Raw genomic sequence first — 10,993 nt, 5'->3', positions numbered from 1 at the left:
TGGAGCCGCCTGGCTGGAATCCACAGGCCCTGTCTTCCATGAAGCCGCTTTCCAGCATCCCTACCAAGCCCTTGGCCCTGAAGCTCTGAAGTGGCTGACCCTGCCCATCAGTGAGCCAGACATCACACGCTGTGAGAGTAAACACGAGGGGGATCTTCTTCCGCGGGGCACAGGGAGTGTGAGAGAACAGAACGGTTTAGATATTTCGTAAAGCTTCCAGGATGCTAACAATGAACACATCTGATGGTGCGGTAGATCGTGAGCTCTGGGGTTTGTCCAAAACAAGTATCTCGTCTGACCCTGGCCCTTCCTGCCGCGTTGATGTTGTCTGTCTCTTTCCAGTTAATACTTACATGTAAACTTCAGTGTTTTCCTCACAAACAGCTTGAAAGGTGAGAAAGCCCACGGATGTAATCTCTGAAGATAATGACCCATTTGTGTGTGTGCTGTCCCTGTTACTCAGGGCCACTGAAGAACAACGGTCTTTAATGAACACATGTCCATCTAACGTAATGAGTCCATCAATTAAACACATTTCAATTACAGAGGAAACAGTTACTGTTGAAGGAAGCTCATCCACTGGTGCCCTCTTTAGAGCTGGAATAACGTCAGGCATTGAACAGAGAAAGGAAAAGTATCTAAGAATCATGACTTAGTCATCTTTGGAAGTAAAACTGAAATTACCGAGACAAGCAAAGGTTGAACGTGGACTGGCAAAAGTAGTTTAGTATGCTAGCCATGGCTAATTATCAGATTCTTTTTTCATCTGTTTAGCCTGAGCAAAGCACTGACTTTATTCTTCTCTCAGAAAGGAAAAGATGCAAACCCTTACTTCACACAGTATTTACTTAGCTTTGAGTAAACTAACCAGAGTCGTACAGAGGGTTGGGAACACACGGTGGTAGAGTGCTCACACAGCACAGGTGACTGGGTTCAGACCCAAACTGGCCTACACAGAACCCTTGTTAGGTAGCCTAGCGGGGACTGGGGGATCTATTCTTCTTCACCTTGAAAGTGTAACGATTATAACACCGTCTACAAAGGCCAGGTAAGGGCCAGCACGTGACTGAGGCTAGTCAGCTGTCTTCCTCTAAGACTTGCTAGTTAGCTCCTCCTGAAGTCCACAGCACGGCAATGAATCCTCTGAGTAGTTTTCAGACCATTCTCCTGCTCATATTTTTAAATAAAGATATTTTAATCTTTTGGTTTAAGGCCAAGTGAATAACATATACATTAACTAATTCATTGGATTCAAAATATTTAATTGTTGAGTGAAGGTATGTTAGAAATTACATAATCACCCTGGGTTGCAGAGACGATTCTGGTTAACTGAGTGGCTACAGAAACAGATTACAGTGGTGGTGGCCATATGAGTCACACCCCATTGTTCCAGCTGATCCAGGGCTGAGCAAGCTCACTGTCCCCCAACAAAATGAATATATGGCTTACTAGATACAGACATGAACATAAATGAAAACTAACAGTCAATGAGAAGATGGCAGAATATAATACAAAACATGCAACCAAGGAGTCTGGATATGCGTTGGCATGGGATTTGTCCAGCTTAATTACACAAAACCCTTTAGAGTCCTGCCGTCTGTACAGTGTGTGCTCTGTAAACGTTTACATAGGCAGAATTAGCTCCGCTAGGTACACAGCCAACCGAGTGACAGCAGCTGCTGAGATGAGGCCGAGTGGCCGTGGGAGACCCATCTGACTTTGTACATCGTGTTCAAAAACGTTTCAAAACACTGTTAGCTCTGCATGACTCAGTATTTGTCTTGGCCTAGGGCATTAAGAGCAGGTATTCCATAATTTCAAAATGTATGAAATACCAAGAGACAGTCAACAAGGCTAGGTTTCTTTTATCCTTTTGTGGCAGTTATGCGGACATCTGCAAAGAACCAATAACGCAGCACATCTCCTACCTACTAAAAGCTGTGTTAAATCTTAGGAGTTGTGGAGTAGGGTAGGTCATTCGGGGAGGTGAAAGGCAGGCTGCGGTGACTCCTTCCAGTGTTGGGTGGCAGATGGGGCAAGAGGAACTACAGGCCGGCACTGCTGTTAGCCATGCTTCAAGCACAGAAGTCCCCACTGGGCGTCTTAAACATGCCAGGAGACACCGTCTCCATCACTGAGAACTGCAGAAGTCCTCACTGGGTGTCTTAAACATGCCAGGAGACACCGTCTCCATCACTGAGAACTGCAGAAGTCCTCACTAGGTGTCTTAAACATGCCAGGAGACACCGTCTCCATCACTGAGAACTGCAGAAGTCCTCACTGGGTGTCTTAAACATGCCAGGAGACACCGTCTCCATCACTGAGAACTGCGAGGTCCACTTCAGCTCAAGCAGTGTGATCACACGTGAGATCATTACCCCTTGTTTGTGAATTCACCTTCCTCTAAGAGGACTTCGGGTGAGATACTTTGTATAAGATGTTCCTTCCTAAATTCCAGGCTGTTGAGTTATTTCACCGCTAACATGCTGGGACTTGTTAGATCCTTGTGGTTTAGATTCTCCTTAGACTAGGCAAGTGTTTGGACACTGCAGAAATGAAATGAAGTGAACCACACTATATTCTAACAGTCTTATGGGGATAAAGGAGAATAGATCAGCTAAGATGAGCAGCAAAGCAAGGGGAGAGGCTTTAGGAGTTCCTCTAGGAGCCCGGCAGAAGAAAAGAGTGTCCTACAGACAGTTACGGAGCAGCTGACAGGCGTACTCCGTGGAAGGAGAGCTGCTCGCCTGGAAAAGACAGGAGAGTCAAAGCAGACACAGTAGCAAGGTGGACAGATAAACACATCCAAACGACCTTTCTGTGGGTTACTGTTTTTAATACAGGTTTACATCCATGCTGTGGTGGGAACTAAGTTCACATTTGTAGGACCGCATCCCTTGGTGACTTTACAAAGGCACAATCAAGTAGGACCCACGTTTACAGTAACAGACTTAACGCACACAGTTTTAAAACAGATGTGGAAGAGGACCAATTTGTAGTTTTACACAGAAATGCCGGTGTGTGGACAAACAACCATTTCCACTCCAAAGCACTTGTACTACTCAACACTGTCTCCAGGGGCGATGGCATATCAGGTGTCCCTCGGATCAATGTCCACTTTACCGCAACAATGGAACACTCCCGTGAGCGGAGCCTGGAGGACCGAGACAAGCCTTCCCTCTATATGACCATCAGAATTCAGCTGTTCAACATTGAGTGGGACCTTTGATGATTGTTACACAAGTTGAATGTAGTCACCCGATCATAGGGCTCTGAGTTAAGGAAATGCGTGATAAGGTAGAACCAGGTGACTTGGTCTACTATGGGAAGTGCTAGTCTCAAAAGATATTCCAACTGAAACAATAGAAAACTAGAGAAAACGTAGACACTCATCTGTAGTCGACGGAACCACATTCATCTCAAACATCTGGCTGAGTGAATACTGGGAATAGAGGGTGATTCAAATGTCATTCTGGAAGAGATCGAGAAGTTAACATGTTGCATATTAACACTACGCTTTAGTATATATTTTCTTTTCGACCCCAAAGCAGCATGTTATTTCCCTATTTGGTTAAAACTTTAGAGGTCATGGAATAACCAAGTTTATTCATAAATAAAAAGTACCACTTTCAATAACCACACAGCTTTGTTCTAGTATTGCTTGAAATTCGTTAGATTTTGGTTTTTTTTTCAAAATGCATTTATCTAGTAAAGAAAAATGGGCAGAAGGAAACTTCACCCAAATTATGTAGCAGTGTTAAGCAAATTCAGTTTCTGGGCCAAAATTTAAATTATTTGTGTCTCCAAACTTTCCTTTGTAACCTTTCTTATCTCAATGCAATTTCACATTTGGCCAAAGAAAGCTATTTTCTCTTGGCAGACAAAACCATGCTTCTGAAGAAACCCTGATTTGGGTCTGTGGAATCTGTCTCCTTATGACAGCACACTAACATAATTAAAAACTGTCAATTAAGAATTAAGTTACAGTGCTTTGTGCACTGTGTTTTAAAAACCAACTGTACAATTCTATCATCTTAGATATGCGTAAATAAATATATTTTGACTTTAAAAAACAAAAAAAAAGAACACAAAACAAACATTTGGGAGAACTGAGAATGAGTTCAGGGGCTCACAAAACTTTCCCGGGAGGCAGGCTGTAGGGCGCAAGTTTTCCCCAAGACCCTTGGACAGAGAAAGCGGGAAACGTCTGTGGTCGACCGCTGAACTGCTGTTATTACCGGTGTTGGTGGAGAAGAGGTCTCAGAAGATCGGCTGTTCTCAGCACCAACGCTGTCACCTTTTAAGAAGACGAACACCAAGTTTCTTCCATTTTCAAAGGACAGAGAATTATCACACACGACCCTTCTGGACTTCAAATTAATTCTGATCCAATCCAAAGGTAAAGCTGCCCACATGTACAAGCAAGGAGTCCTACTGTGTAAGACACGCAGAGTTCTGGAATGTGCATCTTCTTAGCCCACACGCTGACAATGCATCTAACTACCCTTGACATCCATCACCTGTGCTCAGGACAAAGGACGCAGTTCTCCCGCTGAGGAAGCACGCTAGGTCTCAGAACACTTCATGAACCCTGAAGTGATTCTCTATGGAGGGAGTTTCCTTTGTGAAATGAATTTGGCTGGTCACCTGCACGCCCAGATCCCCAAGGATCTGAACAAATTTCTTGTGCTCCTTTCCAATCCAGGACCTCATTGGATCCTGTACTTGATACGGTGTCACGTGGGTGTGGACAGTAATCCCTGTTTGAGCAAATTCTTTCAAGACTTCTGGATATGTGACCCAAGTGTTGCTTCCTCCAGAATGACCACCGTCCAGCCAATACATTGTTCTTATACTTTTGATGAAAGTGTCTATGTTCTTGTCTTTCTTGGCTTCCTTCAACTCAAACAGCAACTGATTCAAAACTACACAGCCTTTACTGAACCCAACCAAAGTGAACGAGGCGCCGTTCAGTGACAGCGGAGCAAAGCTCACAGCGGCCTCGGCAGCGTTTCCACAGGTCCTCTCATTCTCCTGGCCACCATTACGAGGACTAGCAGGATCAGACTCACAGTTAGCTGCTCGGCAGTCCTTATTCCAAACGCTCCTCTTGGACAGCGAGCCGTTCTGAGTTAGGTTGAAAGCGTTAACTAATAACATATACAGGTGCTTAAAGGCTCCGAAGTTCGGGTCGTGCTCCGGTGCGCCAAACATGTTGCTTTTCACGAAGTTGTCATAGCAACTGAATTTGTGCAGGTGCATCCGCGAGCACTTGACCACCCAGATGGAGCTGTCGGGGAAACGGCGGGCCAGGATGGCGGCGGTATTTTCTAGACTCCAGTTTTCCCACTGATAATTCTCAGGATGACGAGTCATGACCTCATGGTAATTCTGAAAGGGAAGATGAACACGCATTAAAAGTGTATTTACCCAAAAAGCTTTACATGATTATTGAAGGTTTGCTGACCTATGGTTAATGTACTCAAAATAAAACCTAAAACTTTTTAGTGCTTTCTGGCTCTAAGATTTTGAACCAAACACTTCACTCGGCCTAAATTTCATTAAGAGACAGTGTAAAAAAAATATATACTTACACTAAGTATTAAGAATTTCTGAATAAAACAATCTAGAAAGACAAATTTTAGCTCTACAAATCATTTATAGCTTTCAATTAGTGCATATGTAATTAAGTTCCTTAATTCAACTGAAAATAATAGATTTGATTACAGATCTTTTGATCAAGACATAATTTAGAAATATTTTCTTCCCAGTGAGCTGTGGTCCTGCTATCTAGGATGAGTCTGTCCCAGGCATGGAGACTCCCCCAGCATCCTGACCGCTATGAGCTGCGGTCCTGTGTATCTGGGATGAGTCTGTCCCAGGCATGGAGACTCCCCCAGCATCCTGACTGCTAGGCCTGACGCCAGTGTTTCTCCTGCAAAGCTGCAGGACAGCACAGAAAATCTTAACGTGAATCCGTAACTACATCTAAAACTCCCATGGGGGGACACCGGGTCTTAATCACAAGTTAAGCTGGTGATCAACACTACAAAATCGCCTTCCATGGTTTTCTTAGCTTGTTCGGTTTCACAGGCACGAGATAGCTCAAACTTAGATGTATCAAAAATTATTACTATCTAGATCTTTGCCTTATCTGTCCATACCATTTGCCTTTTGTACAGATTTTATTTGTTTAGATGCATTCTGAATAAAGTATGTTTTTGTTTTGACCATACAATATTTTCTCATATACATAATTACACATATATGTATGTACCAGAGAACACTGAACTGCTAGCCTTATCCATTTTAATCATTCCTAATACTGGTGAACTTAGAATTTTTTCTTTATATATTTGTAGGTAGAGTTAATTTTGATGGCAGTCTATTTTTAATAGGAAAAAATGTACATGACACCTAATATTCAAATCGTGAAAGGCTTTAAAGTAAAAAAGCCTTACCTCATGGTCTCTACTAAGCAACCATAAGCTTAGATATAATTTTCTCTTAAAATATTCTAAAAGGCATGACTCTATATCAATACAGACTTGCATAACAGTATTTAAATATCAGTCAAATACCCCTGGAACTAACAGTAAAGCCCTCACTGGCAATGTACAAGAACGCACTGTCTTCCACACCATTACTTCAATGCTAATGGTTCATTTTTTAAAATCCTGGTTGGATAAGATTATGCAATGCTCTCAGTTTAATCTGCATATTGGACTTCAAATTAGGTTAAACATTTTTCTGCCTGCTGGCCATGTTTATGTCCTTTGATAACTTCCTCCCTGTAATGTTCAACTCCTAGTAATTTACTTCATTAATCGTTTGTCACGTGTGTTGAGAGTAGCTATGTATGTCTGAAATCTATTCCAAGCAGCTCTTCAGTTGACTTTTTATGGATTTTGCCATTACCTTCTTCACATCCAGGTTTATTGTACAAAACCCATCATAAAATAAGCAGCTTAGACCTGGAAGGGCTTATCTGTTACTTTCTGTTATTGTTTTTAAACATTAGTTCTGTGTGTACCAGCGTGTGTGGAGGCCACAGGACGTCTGCAGGAAAGCGTCTCTCCTTGCACCCTGTGATTCTCGGGAACTGAACTCAGGGTGTCCAGCGTGACAACAAGCGCCTTTGCCCACTAAGCCATCTTGTCGGCTGATTTTATTTTGTGTCTCTGAGACAAGGTCTCAGGAAGTCTAGGCTGGCCTTGAACCCATTATGTAGCAGAGAATGACACTCAGCTGTTTTTCTTGCCTCCTACTTAGTTCATTTCATAGGCTAGGTGTGGTAGCATATGCCCGTAATCTTAGCACTCAGGAGACTGAGCCCAAGAGGAATAGTGAAGCCATTCAGAAATAATACATAATAAATAAATAAATAAATAAGCAAGCTTATCATAATTGAGAACTCTGAAGTCCTGCACCTATACAATTGCTTGCATTACTACTTAATGAGCCAAGTGAGGCAGATTTGGTGACTCAGTTTAGGCTACACCAAATAGCAGGGGCTGTAATCTATACATCAGCCCCCATTAGTTCCAGGTTACATGATCAAAAAGGGAAAAAGTGTTAGTACCGAGGACCTGAGCAGCAAATGAACACTGGGATCGTTACGGTTACATCAAACCCAGACCCAAGAACCATGGGCAGGTGCTTCCCCATCCTGAGATGCGGCCCAGACACCCCATAGTCAAACTGGCTCTGCACCCAGGCTGTTAACTACAGTTAACCGACTGAAAGGGGTTTCTTTCCAATCTTCGTCTTACCGCGGATACTCCGCACCAACTATGCTTGCAGGAAGTAAGTAGAGGCTACATCTCTACTCATGCCCACTGAGGCAGACCTAGGAGGGCTCAGCCCAGTTAGATGCTGGCTGACCTGCAGGTACTTCAGAGGTCCTTCCCATGTTACACTGAAGTGGGGTCCAAAGAATCTTTGCCAAAAACTGCATGGTTCTCAGAGTTTAGAAACAGCCATGCCGAGGAGTTAAAGCTGATGAACTACCCTCTGAACCACCTGAGAAGGAAGGGGAGAGCTACGCCAGGAGAAGCCACATATCTCTAAAAATGTACCAGCAGAATAAAGTACACAGTCCAACTAAGCAGGGAGTGGGATCCAGCCGAAGGGAACGGCTTAAGAAAGTGCTAAAAGACCCCAGAGAATAAGGTCAAGACATACTCTCATGGTCATTTACCCTTCGGGAAAGCCAGATCTGATGACATCGGTGATCCCGGTACTCAGGGACACTGGCTCTTTCTACAGAGGAAGATACATATGGGTTTTGAAAGGGGCGGTATAAGTCGATCTTCACCATTTTAGATGCACTAACACCCAGCGTGGAGGCACTGCTGTTAGCGCTGGGTCAGAAATGAGGTAGGAAATTCAGGTAGGAGGACTTCAGATTTCTGAGCTGAGCGACTGAAGTCGGTATTTTCATTAACCTGGAAGAGGAAGGCCGCTGAGGTGTGAATAGACTGTCAGTTCTAGAAGGCTACTAAATATCCAAAGGAGGAAACTGGCTTGCAATTGGTGAATCCATAAACATCCAGCTTATGTCTAGACGAAATAAACGCCAGGGGTTGTCAGGGCACAGCCAATAGGCAGAGCCACAAGAGTGGAAGAGTAGAAAAGTATGGAGACCGCACCTGTAGGGGAGGAGGGGTCGTACTGTGCTCTTCCAGTATTTGACCTTGACTGACGCCCTCAGAGGAGAGACTTAAAGTCTGTTCAGGCTTTAAGCTACAAGGCACGAACGGGAATGTTAAATCTAGGCAGTTTGGCCTTGGAACCTCGCGCTGCACTTCCTTCCATTTCTTTCGCTCTGTAAAACGCCACACTTTGCACAGTGACCACTCTGCCGTGGTCCAGGATGCTAACGGGATGGATGACTGCGCAACAGAAGCCGCCACTCGGACCATATCTGCAGCACTTTGGGCCCCATTCGAAGACAGGGGAACGTTCTGTCTGTGGCACACTCAAGCCAGAAAGTACGCAGCCGCCATGACCACCACCACAACCTGGACGCATTTAGTAGCTGGTCGCAAATCTCTGCAAGTTAATGTCAGAGGCAACATATCTGTTTTGCATTCTAAGTACACTGAGGTTTGTTGTTTTTTTTTTTTTCAGGTCCCATAAGCAGTCAAGTCAATGGATAGGTTTGAGAGCAAGAGAAGATACTAAGTACCACTATGATCGCTAGGTCTAACATCTTCAGGTACCAAGTTCAAAACAATAATAGTTTTAAACAAATTCTAGTAGGGGGAAAGCATCCGGCTGTTCTATTCTAACTTGCATGTCTACCCTAGCGCTAACAAAACTTTCTGGGCTGGCTGATGCTCTACAGAAAGGCTCTCTGGATCTGCGATCTGCGCTGTCCAACATAGTACACACAAGTCACCTGGGGTGACTGACACTTGGCACACAACTAAAGAGACAGAGAGCCCTGCCTCTTCGCGTTAACCAATTCAGATACTCTCGCGTGGTTAATGTATTCATCACAATGCAGTTTTAGACGGGAAAACCTGGCATCCAGGACAGCTCCAGCGTGGACGTTGCTCTGCAGCTGTGAACCCTGCAACACCAAGTACGCACACCGCACCGTGCAGCATTCAAATGGGCCTCAGCATCCCTAGCAGGGTTCGCCATTCAATTTCTTTCACTCCGTGTTTGAGGGTTACGGAAGAGGTCACACTTCAGTAACGGATCAACGGCTGTATTTTAGTGAGACGGCGTTTTGCAAACAGTGCCCCGTGCCCAGCACGCACACCGTCGTCCCAGACAAGGCTGGAGCTGTGCGACCATGTCCCACTCCCTGCAACGCCTCTCCTTTCCCCACCCCTGCGGCCCCGGGACCGACAGACAACCGCGGCCTCCAAGGTCCCTTCCCCCGTCACCCGCCTCCCGTGTGACAACCCGCGTGGGCGTGTCGGGGAGGCCCGGCCCGCGTTACCTGCACATCCCCCGGGAAGTAGACGACGTGGTGCTGCGGCTCCGGGGCGGCCCCGTCCCCGGCCGCCAGCAGCAGCAGCTCGTTGCAGCGCTGCGGATCGGAGCCCGGCACGGTGGAGCGCAGCAAGCGGGAGCAGCAGCCCCGCGCGCCGCCGCCGCCGCACCCCGCGTTCATGGTTCGGGGCTGCGAGCCGGGCGCACAGGCTCCGGAGGAAGCGAGCAGCGGCCGCAGGAGCAGCAGCACCAGTGCCGGGGACCGCGGCCGCCGCCTGAACAACCTCATCGGGGGTGGAGGGGGAGGGAGGTCGAGCCGCCGGGGCCGCGCACCGGGCGGCCAGGGCGGGGCCTCCGCTGCCCAACGGCCCCGGCTCGCCGATGGCGTCAGCGCGCCGCATGCGTCGGGGGCGGGGCTGGAGGGGGCGGAGCCCGGGGAAGGACGTTTGTGATTGGTGGACGAGGCTCCCGCCGGGAAGTTCGGAATGAAGTCGGGGAGCCGGGAGTCTGGTGCCGGCGGCGGTTCGGGCTCCTGAGCGGTAGCGGCTGCTCGGGGTCGCTGAGCTATCGCGTCGTGGGTAGAAGTTCACGGTGAGGTTTATGTGGTCAGGGACAGAGCAGGATAATTCTGGAAGTCTTTCGCGTGCCCCCGAGCGGAAGCGATCTCCTTTATCTTGCAAACAAACAAACAAACAAACAAAAAAATGTGTGCATTTCCCGTTGGTAGAGGGGGCAGGGCACATTGAGGAGACTGAGGATCGCCCTGCTTGCTGACACATTTACTGTAGCGGGTGTGTACAGCCAGTAGGACTTTCTATGTAGGGTTTTGTAACCAGTTTGAAAACTATAGGAAAGCTATGAGAACAGCAGCTTCTGATGTCTAATTGTGTCGAATGAGTACTGGGCCAAGTTTATGCTAAAGACGGGAAAAATATTTTAAAAAATATTTTTAAAAGTGTTCTTTTAACACTGTTTGTGCGGACATGAACGTGGGTTTGTTTACCGGTGTAGGCCTGAGGTGGACTTTGGGTGTGAGGAGTGAGAG

At 46.2% G+C, this 10,993-nt stretch overlaps 1 protein-coding gene across 2 annotated transcripts; it reads right to left on the bottom strand.

Annotated features, from left to right (window-relative positions):
- Positions 1-1,241: 1,241 nt before the first annotated feature.
- C27H2orf69 (chromosome 27 C2orf69 homolog) lies at positions 1,242-10,288 on the bottom strand. 2 transcript variants are annotated; one of them, XR_015000089.2, is made up of 3 exons: positions 9,956-10,288; positions 4,239-5,391; positions 1,242-3,472 (listed from the first exon to the last, which is right to left on the bottom strand). XR_015000089.2 is itself a non-coding variant. In XM_048455981.3 (2 exons), the coding sequence occupies exons 1-2, from the start codon at positions 10,235-10,237 to the stop codon at positions 4,573-4,575; spliced, it is 1,101 nt and encodes a 366-aa protein (XP_048311938.3). In that variant the 5' UTR covers positions 10,238-10,288; the 3' UTR covers positions 1,242-4,572. The 2 variants fall into 2 exon arrangements, 1 of the variants encoding a protein (XP_048311938.3); XM_048455981.3 differs by having other exon boundaries at positions 1,242-5,391.
- Between the last annotated feature and the right edge of the window lie 705 nt (positions 10,289-10,993).

The sequence above is a fragment of the Myodes glareolus genome, chromosome 27 (assembly GCF_982192425.1).
Source record: "Myodes glareolus chromosome 27, mMyoGla1.1, whole genome shotgun sequence".
NCBI classification, from domain to species: domain Eukaryota; kingdom Metazoa; phylum Chordata; class Mammalia; order Rodentia; family Cricetidae; genus Myodes; species Myodes glareolus.
Note: the sequence above shows the minus strand (reverse complement) of the source record. Positions and strands in the feature narration are given on the sequence as shown.

Coding starts and splice junctions, on each gene's coding strand:
- C27H2orf69 (XM_048455981.3), bottom strand. CDS start 10,237: ATGAGGTTGTTCAGGCGGCGGCCGCGGTCCCCGGCACTGGTGCTGCTG. Junction 5,392..9,955: donor ACTTCCCGGGGGATGTGCAG/GTAACGCGGGCC, acceptor CTTCCCTTTCAG/AATTACCATGAGGTCATGAC.